Source organism: Molothrus ater, chromosome 7 (assembly GCF_012460135.2).
Source record: "Molothrus ater isolate BHLD 08-10-18 breed brown headed cowbird chromosome 7, BPBGC_Mater_1.1, whole genome shotgun sequence".
Taxonomy (NCBI): Eukaryota; Metazoa; Chordata; class Aves; order Passeriformes; family Icteridae; genus Molothrus; species Molothrus ater.
In genome coordinates this window covers 2,910,443-2,932,369 of record NC_050484.2, presented here as the reverse complement: position 1 = coordinate 2,932,369, position 21,927 = coordinate 2,910,443, and the positions used below count along the sequence as shown (strand labels likewise).

The window sequence follows — 21,927 nt, the reverse complement described above, 5'->3', positions numbered from 1 at the left end:
GGGGGCCTGCCCGTGCTGACGTAATTCCCCATTCAATATTACCAGGTGGGGCCAGGGCTTGTGCTGCAAATTAACTGCAGAGCTCTCTATGTGCTGTCCCAGTGCTGCAGCTAAACCCTGCTGGAGTGTACAGGGCACAGCAGAGATTTTAACCAGATAAAGCCAACATGTTCAGTCAGTGTCACCTGTGAACCACAGGGAAAACAAACAAAGCTCCTTTGCAAGGAGTATCAGGAAACTTGGAGGCCCACTGAAGGGAAAAAAGCTCCCCTTAGGGAGACAAATAGAAAATAAAGACAGAAAAGCATCATTTTGCTATTTGCAAATGATTTTTTACCTCAGACTTGGCAAACGAGTGTTTTGCCTCTGCCCGTGTGGAAGCTCTGCAAGAGGACTTTCTATAGATGAAACTCCTGTCAGCACTCCTGGAAACAATTAATGGTCCTTACTGCATCACCTTCCACTGTGAAGAGGGATTGCCTCACCTGCCCCTCACTTTTCACCTGTGTACCAAGCTGGGTTTCCCAGCACCGAACATTCTGTATATGTGTGTGTGCACATACATACAAGTACCTCTGTGTGGGGGCGGTGCAGCCGTGTCAATGCACGCAGATATACCAGTGTCTGTGTGTCTCATGTCGTGCACACACACGCCCTGAGCACATGTGCAGCGGGAACACCCGCTTGCCCACACGTGGCCCACACAAGACCACGGAACATCCTCACCCTCCAGGGCACCTCACCCCCAGGACACGCGTGTGTCCCAAAACACACACGCCCGCCACCCGACCCCGCCACCGCCGCCTCCCTCCATTCCCCGCCCCGCCCGGGCCGCCCCCTCCGCCTCCCGCCCCCGTGAGCCCAAATCCCGCCGGGCCGCCGCCGCTCGTCCTTTCCTTTCCTCCGCGCCCTCCTGCACCCACTGACGGCGCCATGGCCGCGCGGCAGCAGCTCGGTAACGCGGGGCGGGCGATGGCCGCGGGAGGGTGTCCCTGCGGGGTGTGGGGGGTGCCCTGCCGCCGCCGCAATGGCCGCCGGCTCGGCAGCGCTCGGCAGCGCGGCCCCGGAAGGCGCCTCAGCGCTGCTTCCCGCGCGGGGTGCCGAGGGCGGGCAGGCGGTGTTTGCTGGTGTCCCCGGGCCGGCCGTCCCTCGTTCCCGGTGCACGGCTCGGCGAAGGGAAGGCGCTGAGGCCATCGGGCCCGCACTCTGCGGCCGTGGCCTCCCTGAGGGGCGGCTTCTTCCCCTGAGGGGAACCGCGAGGCTTTGGTGCTGCTCCCCTTCCCCTCCCCAGGCACCTGGCACCGCGTAAACATTAAACTACCTAACTTGTAAAAGCTTTACTGGCTTAATCCTGCCGTTTTCTCTGTTCCGCCGTTAAAACTCAACCACTCGCGCTCTTCCCGCCTGCCAGCTTTACTCAGCGTCTCTGACAAGACCAACCTGGTGGAGTTTGCGAAGAGCCTGAACGCGCTCGGCCTGGGTTTAATTGCCTCCGGAGGAACGGCCAAGTCCCTGAGGGATGCTGGCTTGCCGGTCAGGTACACACACTCCCCTGTACATCACCGCCAAAAATGCTCTTTTAGGCCCTGAGGCTGCTTAAATTGTTTTCTCTGTGAACAAAGATGAGTGAAAACTGGTTTGAAAGAAGTCTTCCCTTCCAAAACAACAACAACAAAAAAAAAAGAAAACCCTGCCCCAAAGCAAGCTTCAGAACCTTTGTGTCTACGTATCTGTTGGCTGAGGCAGATAACTGTGAGGAGCTTTTTGTTGGGATTCCTTGTGTGCCTTGAACCAACTTTATTTCCATGGGACAATCAGTTATCTTGATGTTCATGATCTGCCCTGAGTGCTGCTCCTCACAGCCAGTTGAAAGCTGGTCCTGGGACAGCACTGATGTGTTAAGAATGTGTTGAAGCTCACTGGAGTTCACTGGTCACAAATAATTTTCCCAGCACAATTCACTTAATGTAGACAGAGCCTAAAGGCTCTGTGTTGCACATCCACCCTTGGAAAAAGGTCACGTAGGGTCACTGGCTGTTTTAGCCCATGATTCTGGGGAAATTTGTTCTGGTTTATTCCATGCTGTGATTAAAAAAAAAAAACAAACAAAACAGTTCTGGCCAAATAAAAATGGGGTTTAGTGCAGTGATGAAAAAAAAGTCAATTATTTGGTTCCCTTGTTTTTGCTCCCTGTGAACACAGTGGCTGGCATCTGGGACACATCAGCACAAATCTACATCACCTCCAGAGCTCACTGTTACCCAGCCCTTGGTTGTGTCTCTCCAACTTATTTCCTTGGCTGTGCTGTCAGTGACGCCTGGAGCAAAGCATGCTGACATTTCCCCTTCCCTCATTATTGTTATTACCACCCTAAACATTCACAAGGAGTGGTGAAACTCAGCTGGAAGGAAGAGCACCTCCACATGGCCTTCCATTTTCTCTGTAAACCATTCTGATTTGGGGTTTGCTTATCTTGGTGATTCCAGTGTGTTCAAGAAATAGCTGTACTGCTTAGTTGGGTGTGAGCCATGAACTCCATTTCCATCCATGGGAAAAGCAGTTGTTGACCCTTTGCCATAGGGGGGTTTTGTAGTGAAATCTATACATTTTCTTTGGTTTGGGTCATTCAGCCTCCAGATAAAGTCAGAATGGCACATGTGCTGTTTTCTTCTTGGGCAGAGATGTCTCAGACCTGACAGGCTTCCCTGAGATGCTGGGTGGGCGTGTGAAAACCCTTCATCCTGCAGTCCATGCTGGTAAGTTTCTGCTAATGCATCTTTCACTCTAAAAGAGGGCAGGGAGGGTGGGAAGAGGAGGTGACAGATGCCTTTTTAAGGGTTGTGTGGAAGAACCAAGTAACAGGAACAGATTTGCTCCAGGAGCAGAAGAAGAGGTGAAAAGCCACGGGGTGGAGAGGTGCAGGGTGAGAGGCTGAATTAGCTCCTTGTTGCAATGCTGGCATCTCTGCAGTTAGCAGAGCTCTCTCCCTGGGGCTATACGTAACAGAGCTTCTCTGTAAATGCCTCTGCAGAGTCAGCTGCACAGAGTTTAACTGTGTGTGAGTCTGGTGTGCAGCACAAGGAACACAGCAGTGTGAGCTTTAGGGGTGATTCCTGCATGCTCTGATATTCTCTGACTCCTCTTCAGCAGGGAGGATCTCTGATATCTGCTCTGCCTGCACATTAATCCATCTGCTCTTCCCTCTCCTGTTGCTGTGCTTGAGGTACCTCAAGTGGAACCTGTTGCCCATTGTACTGAGGGCTGGAGACAATCTCCTGTGACCCTGAACACAGGACTGCTGCTCCTCACACTGTGCCAGCCTGTCACCCTCATGTTTCTCTGAGTTCTAGACCCCATCAGCCACCTGCACTGCTCATCCTCTCTTGCTTCCCTTGCCTCATGGGGCAGGTGCCCTTTTTCTCTCTCCTGAAGTCATTCATGATGGGTTCAGTGTTTGAAGGGTAGCAACTGAGTGCTTAGAAAGTACATTGTTGAGGTTGCTGCTCAGTATTTGGAGTACTCTAAGATTTATCATTCCACCTGTTAGCATGGAATTTGAACAGCCAAAGACTGTAAAGTGGAATAGAAGAGCAGGGGCTGAAGGTGCTGTCTGAACTAAAATGAAAAAGTTAAGCTAGAAAGGCTCAGGACAAAAGCACAGTGTGAAGGGAGATGTTGCATTAAAAACCTGGTGGTTATTATTTAGTTATTTTTTTAATGAAGATGCATTGTTTTTTGCAACCAGGCATCTTGGCTCGCAATATTCCAGAAGATAATGCTGATATGAAGAAACAGGATTTCAGCCTTGTAAGGTAAATGTTGGGGGATGTGATGCAATCCATCAGTAACCAAAAATCAACAGCAGAGCCCAGTCAACACCAAGGAAGGGGAGCAGTAGGAATTGTGACCTCTGCACACCAGCAGATCTGCAGTCTCCTTTCTTTACCCTGGCAGGATGTGCTGTGTATTTAAAAACATAATGTTCTACAGGATCATCTTCTCCACTTGTAGTAAGAGAAAGCTGAAACAAGAAAGTTATCTTGTGGTCCACAGGGAACTCAGAGGTCTGAATTCCTGCTGGTTCCCTGGGAAATCTGACACGTTACACTCAGTCAGTGTAGGGCCATGTTACACGTGCTGCAGAGTTGAGTTCTCAGTACTTTTGAAGCTGGCTCATCTTCCCTCAGGTTGGTTCCACGTGTCTGATCAGATGGCAATTCCTGATTTTGAAATGCTTGCTTAGTAAATATACCCTTTGATATTTGCATAATGTTTACTGAGTTTCAACACATAAATAAAGAATAGACACGGAAAATGGGTCAGGAACACTGCGTTTGTTCAGACAGAAAACACACAGATAAGAGACAGAAAACTTCAACTTTGAGAGCCATCTTGGGAGCAAGTGAACTGCATCCAGAAGCTGAAGTAACAAAGTTTGTGCACTAATGTAGCAAAGTTTAGAGGTTTTTTTTCAGTTTTTGTTAGAATGTGTTTACTTAGTTCAGTCACGCAGAGCAGCTGGGGGCTGTATGTAACTAAGTGGTGTTAACATCCAACTACTGCTTGTGAATAACCAGTTGTACATCAGGGAGTAGCTCCTGGTTCAGAAGCAAATGGCTGAGTTGGACATAGCAAATTGTAGGTGTAGCCAGGGTGGGAGGTACAGTACGACTGTGGGCCAGAATGCATCTGGAGTTTTAAAATTACTTTCAGAAACTGATGGATGAATTTCTGGGCTGAATTTGAAAACCTGAAATTTAAAACGGCAGGAATCCTCTTAGAGGGCTCAGCAGTGGTGGCTCTTCAGAGCATGCTGCATATTAAAGCAGGCTCTGCTGAATTACAGGGGGAATAACGTGCCCTTACATCAGTGACTTATGGTGCACTTGCATCCAGACTGGTAATTTGGATTCAGGTTCTCTTGCAAAAAGCAGAAGTAGCTGATCCTCAGCAGGACTGCCTTTGCATAGTTGCATAAAATTTGCATATCCAAGTCAGTGAAGGAAAGCCTGATATTGATTGTCTTGGTTTGCACAAATAAAAGCGTTAGCAGTGTTCAAGTCCACAGGTTCCTGATGGTTTGCAACAGGTCAGGAGCACGAATGGAACAGGGGGAAGGGGGCATCAGAAACACAAGCGGCAATAAAAGACATTGTAGGAAATTTAGAGACACGGGGGGTTCCAGCCATACTGGAAGCTTATCATCCCTTCTGCTGGAGTTCACAGGGAGTGGGAACAAAGGAATATTATGAGTTGGACACAAGGGTGCTCATCAAAGCAGTTCTGTGCCATGCTGAGCACGCCTTGGAGTTCTGTACCTTCATGTGCTCAGATCAAGAGAGTAAATTAATTCTCTTGGCTTAAAAACCCTGCTTGTGAAGGTCAGAACAAATCCCTCGTCTCAGTGCAGTTCCTGTGGCTCTGGTAGGATGGGACAGGCAAGTTATTACATCATGCTTGCTGGAATACAGACCTGCTTCTAGATCAGATGGAAAAACTAATTCCAGTAAGGTCCAGTCTTAGCTTGAGAGGGAAAAGTCAATTTTCTCCCCCACTTTCATGTGCTACAGAAGCTTTATGGCATTTGGGCTGCACACTCAGGTTTCATATATTGTTGGTATTTTAAAAGTCCAGAAGGTGACATGTAGGTCATTTTCTGCTCTTGGAAATGTTGTGGAAAATTAGATTGTACTTTGTTTGCAGTGGATCTTTCTTGGGTGCTTACGCTCTTTGGAGAATTGGTGGATGCCCATTTTCAGTATTGCTGAGAGCTCATTTTGAAGTCCTTTGAAATGGCTCAGGTTGGGCACCAGAATAACTAAATGTTTATATTCAGGCACATGTATTTAAAAAAGCTCCTCCTTCAATCTGGTTGCTGCAAGCTGTGGCTCTGACATTGTTTGATACACAGAGTTCAGTTGAATGTTACAATGCACTGTACTATCACTTGCCCTTGGGCTGAGCATCACTCTTGGCCACAGCATTTTATGCTGGTCCCTGATCTGAGAGACAAGACCATGAAATCACTGGTGATATCTTGTGCTTGCCAAGCCCAGTTTGGCACTTTTATTTCTTGCTGAGTAACCCAGTTTTCCCCCCTCAATTCTCAGAGTTGTAGTGTGCAACCTGTACCCCTTTGTGAAGACCGTGTCTTCTCCTGGTGTGACTGTACAGGATGCAGTGGAAAAGATTGATATTGGTAAGTTGAAGGGACAGTAAAGAAGGGAAAGTCTGCTTTCCAGACAGACTCTATGCTTCTGAACTCTGAGTGGTCTCAGCTCTTGTCTTTTTGTTTGGTGTTTTTGCATACCTGTAAAGGGAGTCTGCTCAGGAGCTGCAAGGAGCAGGCTGAAGGCATAGTTGGGTAAGCCTCATTGCTTTTAAGCAGTAAAAGTGTCCATAACAGGCTGGCAAGGCATGCTGCATGGGGGGCAAGCCATGCACTGCCCTAAAGGAGGAGCCTGAGGGCTGTGCTAGGAAAGGCCAGGTGGACCATGCTTCCTGCTGAAACATGGGGAGCAGACTAAACCTCTTTTACAGCCTGACAGTGCAATAGAAATTTAAAAAAATATGAGCTTTGGAGAGCAGAGCTGAGCCACTGGAAGTGCTCTGAGGATGAGTGAGAACTTCACTGCAGGAAGCCATTAGAAGGGAAGGGGTTGGTCTGAGTATGTGGGAGAGTGCTCAGGACCTGAGCTGGGAAGCATGGACACCTGCTTTGGACATTAGCATGTTTTCTCCTGCTGCTAGTTATGAACCCCAAAGGCTTGCTGTGCCTTCACTGCAGCATCTCTGCTTGGCAGCCTGTGAACAGCACAGGCACAGTTCTGTGCCTTGTGCTGGGGTTGGGATTGGATTTTCTTGCAGTAGTTTAGTCCAAATGATGCCCAGCAGAGCTCTCTATTAAATGTTTTATGGAGTAATACTTGCTCTGCATGAAGCAATGCCAGCCTCTACTTTTCCTTTGCAGCAGCCTAGTATCTGGTATGATTTAGAGAGTTGCAATAGCAATGCACTCAGACCGCAGGGAGAAGCGTGGCATTTTATCTCACACAGAGGACCTGGGCAAGATTCATTATTATTTGCAGAGACATTTGGGAGCTTCTGTGGTGTGGCAGCGTGGAAGCAAATCTTTCTGCAGACCCAGTGTGCAGAGGAGGGTGGTTAAGCCATGTGTGGGGACAGCCATCTTCTTTTTCTTGCCCCAGTTGCTCATCACAGCCCACATTCTGGGTCTGCCAAGCCCAGTCAGTGTTGAGTCAAACCCACCAGCTTTGAGCATTCTGAAGAGCACTCTCACCCCTCTCTGTGCTGGAGGGAGGGGACACATTCATCTGGCACAGAGGAGCCATGGTGCACGTCCCTTCCTGTCCCTGCCTGGCCTCACCTGCTGATGGTGCTGCTGTCCAGGAGGGAAGTGCTCCATGCCGTGCCGCTCTCTTGCAGGGGGAGTGGCCTTGCTTCGGGCAGCTGCCAAGAACCACGCCCGTGTGACAGTCCTGTGTGACCCTGCAGACTATGCTGCTGTAGCTAAAGAGATGGCAGCCTCCAGGGACAAAGACACTGCCATGGAAACCCGGCGGCTGCTGGCACTCAAGGTTGGTCACGCTTTCCTGCCCTGAAGGGCTCATGTACAAAGAGATTCTTTACCCCTTTAAACACCAAATCCTCTGTAAGGTGATGTTTCTGAGTTGACAGGTGTCCCCATTTGTGTCCCCAGGCCTTCACCCACACTGCTCAGTACGATGCAGCCATCTCTGACTACTTCAGGAAGGAGTACAGCAAGGGGGTGTCGCAGCTGCCCCTGAGGTACGGCATGAATCCTCACCAGAGTCCTGCACAGCTCTACACCACGAGCCCCAAACTGCCCCTGACAGGTGAGGCCTGGCCTCTGCTGGCCTGGAGGGAGCTCTGGGAGAGCTGGGAATGGAGGTGCTTGGACAGGCCTTGGAAACTGAAACACCATCTTGTACCTTAGTCCAGGGGATGGCCAGCAGTGTCATCACAGCTGCTTTATTACTGAGTGGCACTAACTTGGCAGTTCAAAGTTGAGCTGTATGGGACAGGAAAGCTGCTTTGTTGAGCCCCACAAGATCAATTGTAGCTCCCTGTTCTCTGTTGCAGTAGGATTGTGTGTCCAAGATGCTTTGAACAGATTTATGGTAGTGTACTTTCTACATGACATTAGATCCAGATTTTGCAAAGGAAAACCTCATTACCTCATTATCCTTTTAAGATGCTTTTCTACTTGCAAATTTCTTTGTTTATTATCTTCCCCAATTTTTTTTTTTGGTGTCACTATTTACTCTGCCTAGAAACCAAGCTGTTTTTCTCTGGTTTGAATTTGTTTTGTTCTTTTTTTGGTCTTTCTTTCTTTGATGGATTTGAGCAGAGGGGTTATTACCTTGGGTTTGTAGAATACTCGTTCCACTTGAAAATTTGGGACGGGTCTGGTGTATCTCTGTGCCATTTTACAAGGATGTGCCACTTGCCACAGCATTGTTGTAGTGAGGGAAAACCCTGTTTTGGAAAGAAAGTCTGGCTACTTTTGTTCTTGAAACTGCTTTCAATGTGTGCAGGATTGTCCTGCTGAAAAAGCAGGGAAGATTTGTGTTGCAGCATTTTCCCCATTTCAGCTCTGAGACCTCTTAGGAAGCTTTTCCATTCCTGCACTGGAGAGGTTGATTTGCTTGCAAGCCTGCCTCCTAGTATGGCAGCAGGGCAATGCTATGCTCACTCCTCCTGAATCTGGATTATTGTTGAGATGATCTTTTGTCCTTCAGTCTCCTGAAATGCTCACAGTGCTGCCATGTCAGTACAAGCAGTTCTTCTCTCAGGGCCAGAGCAAAACGTTTTGAGAGCAGACTTTTAAATGGCCTTTACTCTTGGTGTGGATTTCTGGGCACTCCACCAGTTGCTGAGGAGCCAGGGTCATTGAACAAGAACAGATTGTAGTGATTTGAGTGCTCTCTGGGGAAACCCTTTGTGCTGGCTCTCCAGGCTCTGGGGAGAGGCCTTTGCCTGCTCTAACACGTGTCCATGTGCTGTGTTTGCAGTGGTGAATGGCTCCCCGGGCTTCATCAACCTCTGCGATGCCCTCAACGCCTGGCAGCTGGTGAAGGAGCTCAAGCAGGCGCTGGGCATCCCGGCCGCCGCCTCCTTCAAGCACGTCAGCCCCGCAGGTAGGCTGGGCCCCGCTCCCCGCCCCCGGCCGTGTGGGCAGGCCCTGGGGCAGGCACGGGCAGCCCGAGTGCCCTGGCTCGTGTTTCCCACTAGGTGCTGCTGTTGGAGTTCCGCTCAGCGAGGAGGAGGCCCAAGTGTGCATGGTGCACGACTTGCACAAGAGCCTGACGCCCCTGGCCTCTGCCTACGCCCGCAGCAGAGGTGAGGGCTCCAAAGAAGCACAGCAAACCTGAGCAGCATCCTCAGCTCTTGCCCTGCTCCTCCCTGTGCACCACACTCCTTCTCCAGAGGGGCTTTCTCCATAAGGGTCTTCCTGACTGCCTATCAGAAGTTGCTTTCCAAGAGAGCAGCCCTTGTATACAGTTTCAAAGCACTTTAGATTCTGTTCCTTGGTAAAGATAAAAGACCTGTAAGAAGATGTATTTTTAAATTTGAATTTGTACATACACACACATATGTATGTATATATATGGGGCTTTGGCTAAAGGACCTGGATAAACAGCAGTGCTGGTAGCACACTCAACATTGGGCTGCTCAGGAATATTTAACTTGAGTAGAGATGTTTCTGTCTGGTATTTGATGGGTTTTTTAAAATGCTTTTGTACTGCAGAGCTCACCATAAAAAGCTAAAAAAAGTAAACAAAACCAGCTTCATCTGCTTAGCTGAGATACTTTGCTATGTCTCTCATTTTCCATGGCATTCCTAGAAACTCTGCAGAGATTACAAAAAACAAGGCAGACTTGATAAGGAGCACGTTGGCTTGGGTTCATTTTTCACAGACCACCTTTGAATGTTGCTCTCACAAAACCATTGCATGATTGCTAGAAAAATAAACCCTTAGAATGGCAGGGACAGAAGAAGTGACCTTGCTGAGTAGTGGAGCATTTGTGATGGGAGTTGATTTCACCTTAGCTATGCCATTAAATAGAAAATACTTATTTTAAAACAGAAGAAGAAAAAATTTGCCACATTTCTGGATCTGCTTTCTTGCAGGAAAAGCCAGGTGGGAGCATAGCCATCTAAAAGCTTTCCTCTTTTTCCAACTGTCTCCCATCTAAAATCTTTCTGTGTGATCCTTGCCTCTCCTTGTCCTCCTGCCACCAAGGGTACAGCTGGAGGTAGTCATTACAGAGTTAGAGTTTGACAGAGGCAGTGAAGAAGGAAGAATATCTGAACTATGGGAATATATAAAGGTCCATGTGTTTGAGGTAGGATTTTTCATCCTTGTTGCTTTTATGGCCTCTTTTTTTGGTTATTTTTGCTGTGGGATTAAATTCTTAGCTCTCACAGCAATTGACTGGACTGTAGGAGTGGAGAGTTTTCTTTGTCAGGTGCTGAAGTTTGACAAATGAATAAAATGAGGATTTTTCAGGTGCTGATCGGATGTCCTCCTTTGGTGACTTCATTGCCCTGTCTGATGTCTGTGATGTGGCTACTGCCAAGATCATCTCCAGAGAGGTCAGTGACAGCAGCACATCATTCCAGGCTATCCAGGAGAATCATTTCAGATGCAGCCATTGCTTTGTGACAGCCTTTTTGCTGGAAATTGACCCATTTTACCAGGAGGAATTTTACTGGGCCATTTGTGTCATCCTCTGAGCTGGAGTGCAGAATTTACACCAGTCTTTTGATGTTTGTTTTTTTCCCTACCAATTATCACCTGGCTGTGTGCTGGAGCCTGTGAAACAGCAGAGCTGGCAATGCTGCTTTCCAGGAGATGATTGCAAACCTCTGGAAAGGAGCCCTGCTTAAGCTGTCACAAATGTCTGGCTGAGCAGCTGTCAGGGCAGAAAAGAAGGGCTGGAATGCTGATGGCCAGCCCCTTGCCCAAGGCAGGAATTTGGAAATAGGTTGCTACCTGCCACTTACATGCAGCTCAGCCACTTCCCAGGCTGTGCTTTTTCCTTAGAATCACAGAATCTTTTAGGTTTGGAGCAGCCTGCCCTAGTCCTTGTCCACAACAGGAGGATGGAGTGAGGTGGCCTTTTCCAAACCAAACCATTCTGTGATTTTATGATGCCAAACAAATGAAAGAGCATATTCAGCTGGTTTGTGAGGGGAACTTTAGGTACAGTGCTGCTGAAAATGAAAAAAACCTCACCCACACTGTAAGGCACAAATGTGCAAGTTGTGTGTTGCTTCATGGCACTGATGAATGTAAACTCTCAGTTTCCATGCTCTTAACAGCTCTTTTTCCAGGGTTTTTGCCTCCTCAGGAGTGACACCCTTGAAATAAGGATTTATTAGATTTTAAGCCACGTTTACTGTTAGGGCTGAGAAGTGGAATGTCATGGTCAAGCTGTCAAGGATATTAATTATTAGCTCCATTCTGATTAGAGGGATGTGAGGTATTTTTTACTAACTTTGCCAAGAGCTCACAGTGCTCTGCTGCTTTGTGTTTCCAGCACCTAAGCCCATACTGTAACAGTGCTTTTGCTGTTGTAGGATACACACAGACCCCAAGAGAGGTGTGTCTTCAGTACAGGAAATGGCTGGTGCAGCTTTAGCTTAGCCCCTGTTTGATTTCTTCCCCTGTGGAAGCTGAAATCTCTGTGTTGCAGGTGTCTGATGGCGTGGTGGCTCCTGGCTATGAGGAAGAAGCTCTCAAAATCCTTTCCAAAAAGAAGAATGGTGCTTATTGTGTCCTCCAGGTTTGTACCCCTGCTCCAGCCAGGGATGAAGCTGGAAGCACACACACTTTGGACCTTAGATGATGCAGCTTCACATGCTGCAGCCAGCATGCTTGTCAAGCAGTATTAATATTCTGTGCTCCAGTCAGTGTCAGGTTGCCTTCCTGGTTCCTGCAGTGATTGTTGGGACTCCAAAATCACCCACGTTTGGTGAACATGACTCATGGATCACAGATTGCTGTCAGGTCCTATTTCTGCTGCCTCTGAGAGACAAATGAGCAGAGAACTTCACTATAGCATCACAAAAACAAAATCCAAGCCTTAGCTGAGGTTGCAATTGTAGCATAGCTGTCAGGGGAGTTGGAGAAGATGGCTCAGGAGCTTCAGGGCAAGAAGGAATGGAATTGCAGACAGTCTTGGCAACTGATTACCTCCTGGAATTCAATTAACTTCTCAAGGATGAGGTCATGTTGGTGAAGCCTTTATCTTCAGGGCTGAAGGCAGAGCAATGCTAAGGAAAGTTGGTCTGAAACATTTCAGTGGATTAGGAAAACCACATAAAGCATGTGCACCCTCCTATTTAGAGCTGGTCACCTTAGTCTGGGTTGTTTCCTGTCTGAAACCTCAGCTAGGGCTCCCAAAATTCTGAGTAAGGCCATGCATGGGTGCACCAGAGTGCAGTGTCACAGCTCCAGTTAACCTGATCCCTGGGCTGGTGTAAATTAATAATTGTGCTTCCAGCTGGGATGGAGATGTGCCCCAGGAGTGCAGCTCTGGAAAGAATCACATTCACTGTTCTTGGATGCCACAGAGGGCTGGGAGTTGTAGCTTGAGGCATGTAGGAAGCAGCTCCAAATACTCCTGCCTTCCTCTGGAAGGCTCTGTGTGCATGTGCATGTTTTTCCCCTTTGTGTGAAGACTGGGAGAGTGTAGGTTTTGGTGTAAAAGTGCTTTATTGGGCTGCCTTTGGCCTTCAGATGGATCCCCACTACGAGCCCGATGACCTGGAGGTCCGGACCCTCTATGGCCTGAACCTGATGCAGAAGAGGAACAACGCGGTCATCGACCGCTCGCTGTTCAAGAACATTGTCACCAAGAACAAAAACGTGAGTGGGGGGATAAATCAGCTTAAAGACACGTGCAGTGAATGAGCTGCTGTGCCTTCATCAGGGAATTTACCACTGGGCAATTTCAAGAGCTCCTAAATTATTTTAATGAGGTTTAACTGGCTCTTAGTAAACAATGCAGCAGACTTTCTGGACCTAATATACTTGAGTAAATCAAGATAGCTTTCCTTTGTTTTGATTCCTTGGATAAATAAGAGGAGCTGGACTTTTCCCATTATCTCAGGCTACCACAATATTTGTAAATACTCTTTGTAAACAAGAAGCTACCATGTGCAATTTTTTATGGTGAGACAGCCATGTGCTAAGGATCCGTCACAGCTCCTGACTCATTGTTTACCTCACCCTTTTGTGCCAAACTCTGGCCTGGCTGCAATTGCTCAGCAATTAGAGCCCACATCACCAGAAAGTTCTCAGTGATTTCTTTGTCTCTGTTTTTTTTAATGAGAATGAGATCAGACATTAATGAGCACACAATTAGTCATGGGCTCAGAAGCAAGTTCAGATATTGAGGTAATAAAAATCGCTTTCCTAAATTAGGAATGGAACTTAAAAATAATACAGATTTTGAGAGCTGTTCTAATTGTTGTGGTCCTGTTTTCTGCCTGTGAGCACATCTGATGACAATAAATGCAGAGTAGTTTTCAGGCTGAAGGCCAGTGATGTGTGGTGGCGTTCACAGGGGTCTCAGGACAAGGGAAGAGATGAGAATCTTGACTCCGTGTTTCAGAAGGCTGATTATTTTTTTTATGATACATATTATATTAAAAGAAAAATATATATCAAAACTGTACTAAAGAAATAGAAGAAAGAATTTCATCAGAAGGCTTGAAAAGAATAGAAAGAATAGAATGATAATAAAATCTTGTGACTGCTCACAGCCTCAACACAGGTGGCTGTCATAGGTCATCAAGTAAAAACAATTCACATGCTGGGTAAACAGTTCTCTAAATCACATTCCAAAGCAGCAAAACATGGAGAAGCTGAAGCTTCTCAGCTTCTCAAGAGAAAAGATCTTAATGAAAAGATTTTTCATAAAATATGTCCATGAAAGTGATGGAACCCACTGAGATTGAGTCTTACCCTGAGAATTGGAAGACCAATCACATTTGAGTTTTAATCCAAACAAAATGAGCTGGTAATTGACCAAATCAGGGTGTTCCTAGCTGCCTTGTTTTCCCTGGGTGTGGTTCAGTGGCTGTGCTGGCTGGGCTGTCAGGGCTTGCTGACAGGGGTGCTCTGTTCCAGCTGCCCGAGGCCGCTGTGCGGGACCTGATCGTGGCCAGCATCGCTGTCAAGTACACCCAGTCCAACTCGGTCTGCTACGCCAAGGATGGCCAGGTAGGAGCTGCAGCAGGGCTTCCCCACCCCCTGCCCACAGGAAAACCCTCCTGCACCTGGGGAGCTGCTGAGCAGGGCCAGAGCAGCTGCCCTGTGCAGAACAGTTGCTTCTCAAGAAGCTGCTTCAAAACCTTGCTGCTGTTTTTTCATGGTCATGGCAGGGCTGGCTCTTTTGTTGGTGGGGTTGGAAAAGCTCTTTTGGGCTTCTGCACTGTGGCTTTAAGTCATTTCTTTCTGGCTACTCTCTTCTTTCACATCATTTTTCTCAGGGAGTGTTGTAGTCTATGTAGAGCCATACAGTAGGTTTCCCAGTAGGTTTCTCAGCTGGGTTCTGACTGCCCAAATGCTTCTTTGTTTTCACTTTTTCCTTAGAAAGATGCTATGTGCTCTCTTCTTTTCGCCCCTCTGGGTTAATAAAAATCTTCTGTTCTCCCTGATTGTGTTTTTTTAAAAAGCTGATGATGGATGTTGGAATTTATAGGGGCATTATCAAATGTGTAATTGAGATTATGAATCATATGGTCACACAGTGGTTTTGGGCTAGAAAGGACCTTAAAGCTCATCCCATTCCACCCCCTGCCACAGGCATGGACACCTTCCACTGTCCCAGGTTGCTCCAAGCCCTATCCAGCCTGGCCTGGAACAATTCCAGGAATGGGGCAGCCACAACTTCTCTGGTCAACCCCTGTCAGGGCATCACCACCCTCACAGGGAAGAATTTCTTTCTAATATCTAACCTAAGCTTCTCCTCTTTCAGTTTGAATCTTGAATTTTAAAAAAAAGTCAGTTCTTTCCAAGTCATCACCAGGTGTTCAGCCTAAATAATTTCTCTAAAAATTGGTGTAAAGGTATTGAAAGTTGTATTGTTATCCAGCAGATCATTCTTGTAATGGTGCTGTTTAGCTGGCTCTTTGCTCTCCATGGAAGTTTTTCAGTAGGCCTGGATTAGTACAGAAGAAAAATACACAGAATCTTTTTGAGCTTTGGTACATCATAAATCAGCAAAATGGATGAAAGAGTGAAGCCTACAGGTAGAGACTGAGACTGAGCTGCAGTGCTCTCCCTGCACTGGCACTGATGTGTGTTTGTCAGGCTGTTGGTACAGCCTGAAAAGGCTGCAGTGCTGGTTCACAGGACTTCCTGGGGTCCTGTGCTCTGTGGTTCCTCAGAAGATGTCTCTGGAGATCCAGCATTTGTCTTTTATTCTGCTTTATGTTGGGTTTCTTCTTTTTCACTTTTAAATGATTCTCTGCACTCAGCAGTGTTAGATCTCATAGCCCCAGAACAAAGGTGTCCCTGTGTTTGCTCATTTCCCCTCATCACAGCAGCAATTTCCAATTTCCCCAGTGCTTTTGCAAGTCTGGTGCTGCAGCTGCACCAGAGGATGTGTGGTAATGGATGTGCCATATGGAAGGGAGCAGGGACAGGGAATCCCTGGGCAGGCAGAGATTCAGCTGGCTGGGCTGCAGAGGGGGCTTGCAGATTTTCATGTGGAAAGCACCTTCCACATTGCTGCTCTTCATCTGCTCCTCCAGGGCCTGGTTTGGGCTACATGAGCCAAGCCTGGGAGGTCCAGCTTGCTTTCAGTCCCATTGCTTTTGGTTTTCCAGGAGTTATTTCAGCCTCACAGCATCCCTAAGAAATGGGGATGCCTTGGAAAACTCTGGTGTATGAGACATCAGCCCCTCCAGCAAGGTAGCTGTGTTAGTACATTGCAGCCAAGTGTGGAGTGGGAAGCATTTCTGGAGCTGAGTGTCACTTCATGTGCAGGAAGCCAGCTGCCACTAATTGCAATAAACACTTGCACTTGCACTTCTGGCTGCCTTTCAGCTTGTACCATGTTGATTTACACTTGCTTTGATGACACCATCATGTTTTAAATTAGCAATTTAAAGTTATTCTTCCTTTATTCTCTGTACGCTAGCATTAAACAAACCTGGTAATTTACCTTATGCTTTCCCAGTGACTTCCCTGTTTTGTTTGTCTTCCCAATGGTCAAGTCCTTTATTAGATTTTTATATTTCCAAGTGTCTTTAGGGTTTTTGTTTTCATTCATTATCCAGGGTAAGTCTGAGTAAACCCAGACCAGCCTGGATCATTTTGCAAGAATCCTTTGGGCATTATCCATCTCATCCACTCTGTGCTGTTGCACAGCATTCCAGCTGTGGAGTGTGTTTGATTCTCCTATGAACCAAAGTGTTTCTAGTCAAGTAATTCTTAATTTTCACCCAATCTTTTTTCTATTAAGTGATAGATTTATTTTTTTTTTCTACTCACCCTGTGCTGCTGTCTCCTTTCACTGCTCACACTTAATAGGCTCTGCTTAAGCACTTTTGGATTCCCAGGAGATTAGGCTCTGAAAGAAACATAATTAATTTTTGTGTAGGAAAGGGGGGGAATGGCTCCTTAGTGGAGGATTTTGAGGTTTTGGCTGTGCTTTTGTGAGGGGGAAGGGCACCATGTGGGGCAGGGAGTGATGAGGTGTAGGAAGAAGGATTTTATAAAGTGAAAAAGGCAGGGAATAGGTACAGGCCAGTGTGAGGGGAGATGCAGGTACAAGTATAGAGGTTGTGTTATTAAGCAGAAAAGCTAAAACCTACTGATTTCTCTTCTTTAGACCAGACATTCCTGGCTGGAATTGAGGAATTTGTTCCATCAAAACCTGTGCTTTTAAAAAAGGCAAAACAATGGCTTGAACCAGTGTTACAGATAAAAACCTCTGCAGATGTGGGGATGCTTGTGAGGAATTTACAGGCTGCATCCCTTTGATCAACTGAAGTACAAAGTCTCTGCCATTTTGGAGTTGTTGAATACAAGCCAAAATTTAGGTACTGATCTCTTGATAAAATTTAGGTCACAAAAAAAGTGAGATACTTTGAGTGGTTCACAGAGGAAAGGAAAATGCTCTTTTAGAAAGGTTCTGGGATGCTGACAGGTAGCAGCAGTTATTCCTGCTCATTCCATCACAGCAGTGCCAGGCACAGCTCACAAGGACCTGATGAAGACTGAGACACAATTCTGGCTGGGAAAGGACACAGGACATCCCAAGCATTAGACACCTGGGGATGTTTCATGGTATTTTGGCCCCTGCTAGCAGCAGTCAGTCTGGGCTACGCTCCAGCATCTGCAGCCCAACTAAAAACGCCTGCCTTAGGCTGGCCTTGCTAGTCCCACTCTGCAGGGCTGAGCAGCAGTTCCTGGTGGGCTGTGGGACAGGGCCAGCTCTCTCCTTGGTGCAGGGAGGGAGGATGAACCTCTGTGGAAGTGAGAACACACCCGTGTGCAGCTGCTCTCGAGCTCCTTTGGCTCCAGGGTCCCTTGGAAGTGGAAGTGGGTGGGTTGAGAGCAGAGGTTGGACATCAGCAGCATTTGTCAGGGGCAAGGTGCCACTGAACTGTAAGAAACTATGTCTGTTCAGTGTTTGTGGTACCACCAATGTCCCTGTGGGTTTATTACACACTGGTGACTTCAGTTATGGCTGAGCAGATATCTGATAGCAGCCCAAGCCTCCCAAGCCTTTCATTTGCTCCTTGGGGGAACAGGATCCAGCAGAATGTTTTATGGTTCTGGTAAGAGGTGAAGTCAGTGTCTTGATGAATGGGAAGACAAATGAGTCATTCCTTTGAGGGCAGCCTGCAGCTTATGGCTTTACCATCTGTCCCAGGCTGAGCTGGGAACTCTGAGGCACTGGCAAGCACCTCAAGCCTCAGCACTGTCCCTGGAGAACAGTCTGGGGAACAGCTCAGCTGTGGTTGAGCAGGAAATGATGGGAGAGACTTGTTTCCTGTCAGATCTCCAGAGTGGAATGGCAGGAGTTCTCCATAGGAAGCAGGACCCACAGGATGGACAGAAGGTCTGACATCCCTGGTGGGGATGTCTGGCTGCAGGAGTTGAGCCAGTGCTGTATTTTCATAGCAGCTTCCTTGAGATAAAACCACTGTGTAGATTTTGCTTATCTGTCAGAGATCAAGCACAAGTGCTGTTAAATAGGGTTAGCAGCAGCCATTTCAAAAAGCCTGGATTCTGGCAGATGGCAGCACAGGAGAAGTGTGGTACCTCCAGGGCCTTGAGAATCCATGGATGTAACAGTGCCACTGACCAGCATTCCTGAGTGAGCAGTGGGTTTACTTCCTTAGCAGCCTTGCCACACAAACTGCACCTCTCAGCTGATGTGGTTAAGCTGTGTGTGCCTAACTCAGCAGAGAGATGATGGTGTTTGTGTGACCTGGGCTCAGGCATTAACATTCTGACCAGAAGAGGCAGGAAGCCATAATTGTGTCACTCTCCTGAGGTTAAAGCTTTGACTCTGATGGCTGGGGCTGTGTTATTTAGAAGGTGAAAGCACATCAGTGTTTGTGATGTTTGAACATGAGCGTGACTGTCAGCTCCAAAGAGCTGGAGAAGTTAGCGGTGCCGACAGCTGGCCCTGTAACCAACTCACAGGATCAGGAACGCAGGCATTCCCCCACTCATCACCTACACCTTCCCTGCTCGGGGCAGCTGCAGCTGTGGCTCTGACCTGTGCGTGCTGTGCTGCAGGTGATCGGGATCGGCGCGGGGCAGCAGTCCCGCATCCACTGCACGCGCCTGGCCGGGGACAAGGCCAACAACTGGTGGCTGCGGCACCACCCGCGCGTGCTGGCCATGAGGTTCAAGGCTGGCGTCAAGAGGGCCGAGATCTCCAACGCCATCGACCAGTACGTCACCGACACCATCGGAGAGGTGAGGGCAGCACAGCTCCTGCCACGCCAGCCCTTGTGCGGGTTGTACCTGCTGTGGGTTGGAATGGGTGACTCCAGGGCTGGGGCATCCTGGGCCCAGGGTGGTGGTCCATCCCCCAAGGTCATTTACTGCATCCTGGGCCCAGAACAGTGATCCATCCCCCAAGGTCATTTACTGCATCCCAGGCCCAGGGTGGTGATCCATCCCCCAAGGTCATTTACTGCACCCACAGCCTGCCCTGTGCCTCACTGAGCACCTTGGCTTCACCTCCTGCTTCTTCCCAGCAGTGAGGATGGGTTAAAGCTCCAGCTGATGTTCCAGTTCTCCCTGGCCTGTCAGTGGCTTCTCCTCACACAGAGCTGTTTGTTTGTGTGGCACTTTGGATTCTCAGAATCCAGATTCTGACCTTCCCGTTACGGGCCATAGTGATACCACAAAATAGTATGTCCTTTTTAAGTATCAAAAGCCAAGAGCTGGATTAGGGACCTTGTGAATCACCTTGTGAGCAGTTGCTTGTTTAAAGGGGTAAGAACTGGATCAGTTGCTGTTTCAGAAGGTGAATCATAAACTGAGCTGCTGTTAAGTCATCTACCAGATGCCTGCTGGCATTCATGGAGCAGCACACTGCAGGCAGAGCATCTTGGAATTCAGGAGGGAGAGAAGGAATCCCTCAGGTCCTGTGGTGAGGAGAGGGAAGGAGTTAAAAGGATGCAGAAATAACTGATGGTGGTAATGTGTTTAAACCCTCTGATATGAAGTTCCCAGCAGCAGAGTCATGGAGCAGAAATCCTGGGATCAGAGGGAGGCCATCACTCATCTCCCTGGCAGGGAACAGGGGGGGAGCTGTGTGCTCTGGGGCTGAGCTGGCTTCTCGTGCCTGCAGGATGAGGACCTGGTGAAGTGGCAGGCCCTGTTTGAAGAGGTGCCCAAGCAGCTGACAGAAGCAGAGAAGAAGCAGTGGATTGCCAAGCTCTCTGCTGTGTCCCTCAGCTCCGATGCCTTCTTCCCTTTTAGGGATAACGTCGACAGAGCCAAGCGGGTAAGGCTGTGCCAGGGCCAGGGCCAGGGGGCTGGGTTGGCTCCAGGGGGCTGGGGTTGGCTCCAGGGGGCTGGGGTGGCTCTAGGAAGCTGGGGTTGGCTCCAGGGGAATGGCTGTGCAGCCCAAGCTTGTCCTTTTCATTCTGTGTGCACTGCTGAGCAAAATCCCTGCACTAGGATAGCAGATCCTGGGAAGGATGTTCCTGGTGCTCACAGCTCTCACATGGACAGTAATTATCCAGTCATTGCTCAGTTTGTTGATTGGGATGAATAGAGGATTAAAGTTTATTAAACTGTTTAGGAATATCAAGCCAAGACCTGTCGCTTCCAGAGGAACCATTTTAGGTTCTCTCTGAGCAGCAGAGGGAACTTCCTGCTCCCTTAAGGAGCATCTTTGGGACTGGAAGGCTTTGTTCAGTGGGATGTGGATGAAGGATTGGGACTGCCAGCTCCTCCTGAGGGGGATTTTGTGTTTCCACCCTCTGATCTTTGCCCTGCTCCCTGTGTGTGCAGAGTGGAGTGCAGTTCATCGCCGCCCCGTCGGGCTCGGCTGCCGACGACGTCGTGATCGAGGCCTGCAATGAGCTGGGGATCACCCTCATCCACACCAACCTCCGTCTGTTCCACCACTGAGCCCTCTGGGCACAGCCTCACCAGCAGCCACGTGGCACTGCTGTCACTGGGAGGCTCCTGCAGCCTGGCAAGAAGCCTTTCCCCATGTTCAGGGAGAAGGAAGAGGTACAAGTTGGCTTCCAGTGTAGAAAATCCGTATCTTTTGCAAATAAACATACAGTTGTTAGCTACCTGCTGTCTGTGTGGTCCCTGTCACCCAAGTTCTGTGTCCTCAGGAAAAAGGTTTATTTTTGAGGTAGGTTTTATGGTCCAGACTCTACGAATTCAACAGCTGGCCTGGGGAATTATGTGAAAGCCTGGCTTCTGCTCAGCTTCTCATGGAACTGACCTAAGTTGGGTTGGTGGGTTTTTTTTGGATCAGCAGGTACTTCTAATCCATTATGCTCTTCCCTGGGAGGAGAGGGAGCAGCTCCTTTGCACGAGGCACTCTGGGGTTTGGTGCTCTGAATCCTGCCCTGCACTCTGTGCTTTGGCAGTGCTTTCTCCAAGGCAGACCCATTGACAGGCCTGTCCCCATAGTCCCCATACTGGAAGCAGAGTTCACAGGCTGGAAGCGGTGAGTGTCTGGAGACACTTCCTTTCTCTGCTGCCTGCAGTTTGCATTAAGCAGATTTGAACTTAACTCTGGGAAAAAGCAGAGTGAAAATGTGGAGCACAGTGAGAGAAGTGCAGGATGAGCCCAGACACATTTTTGCTGGCAATCGCTGCACCTGTTCCAAAGGGATTTTCTCTTTTTTGGTTCCATTCCATAAAATCTGTTCAGTTTTGCCCAGGAGCAGCCCAGAGATTTTCAATGAACACTTCTGTGGGCTCAGCTCTCAGCTGGTGCAGAGCAGGGAGTGTGCACGTGTGCCCTTGGCTCAAGCAGGGCTGTCCAGGTGGGAGATGGACCTGGGACAGGGGAAATCTGAGGATGTGCTGCTCACTGGCTGTGACTGTGGCCATGGCTTTTGTTTTACCTGATTGTCTGAACCAGACTGGTTCAAATGGAGCAGAGCAGAGACACTTCCCAGGTGAGTTATTTAAGGTACCATAATCCACACACTGTTTAACACTGTTACTCCATCTGCCCTTGCTCCAGCCTGAAAGGGAGCAGAGTCCTCTCTTTTCTGATCTCTGCAATGGATCATTTTGTCATTTCTGATCTCTACAATGGATCATTGCCAAGTGACTGGATGAGACAGGACAGGGTAGAGAGCATTCTACTTTTTTGGCACAGATTAAGACTGCAATCCAAACTAAAAAATGTCCATTT

The 21,927-nt window shown here is 48.3% G+C and overlaps 1 protein-coding gene across 1 annotated transcript; it reads left to right on the top strand.

The window, feature by feature from the left end:
- Positions 1-830: 830 nt before the first annotated feature.
- ATIC (5-aminoimidazole-4-carboxamide ribonucleotide formyltransferase/IMP cyclohydrolase) lies at positions 831-20,842 on the top strand. Its single transcript, XM_036387037.2, has 16 exons — positions 831-955; positions 1,412-1,538; positions 2,680-2,756; positions 3,746-3,812; positions 6,111-6,199; positions 7,447-7,598; positions 7,721-7,877; positions 9,057-9,182; positions 9,277-9,384; positions 10,557-10,642; positions 11,746-11,835; positions 12,792-12,920; positions 14,187-14,279; positions 18,819-19,001; positions 19,885-20,040; positions 20,553-20,842. Exons 1-16 carry the CDS (start codon positions 934-936, stop codon positions 20,670-20,672), a joined length of 1,782 nt encoding a protein of 593 aa, XP_036242930.1. The 5' UTR covers positions 831-933; the 3' UTR covers positions 20,673-20,842.
- Positions 20,843-21,927: the final 1,085 nt, after the last annotated feature.

Bases quoted from the DNA above. Each gene is read 5' to 3' on its own strand.
- ATIC (XM_036387037.2), top strand. From the start codon at position 934: ATGGCCGCGCGGCAGCAGCTCG. The intron at 1,539-2,679 runs GTACACACACTC...CTTCTTGGGCAG, and splicing joins GATGCTGGCTTGCCGGTCAG to AGATGTCTCAGACCTGACAG. The intron at 9,385-10,556 runs GTGAGGGCTCCA...AGGATTTTTCAG, and splicing joins TGCCTACGCCCGCAGCAGAG to GTGCTGATCGGATGTCCTCC.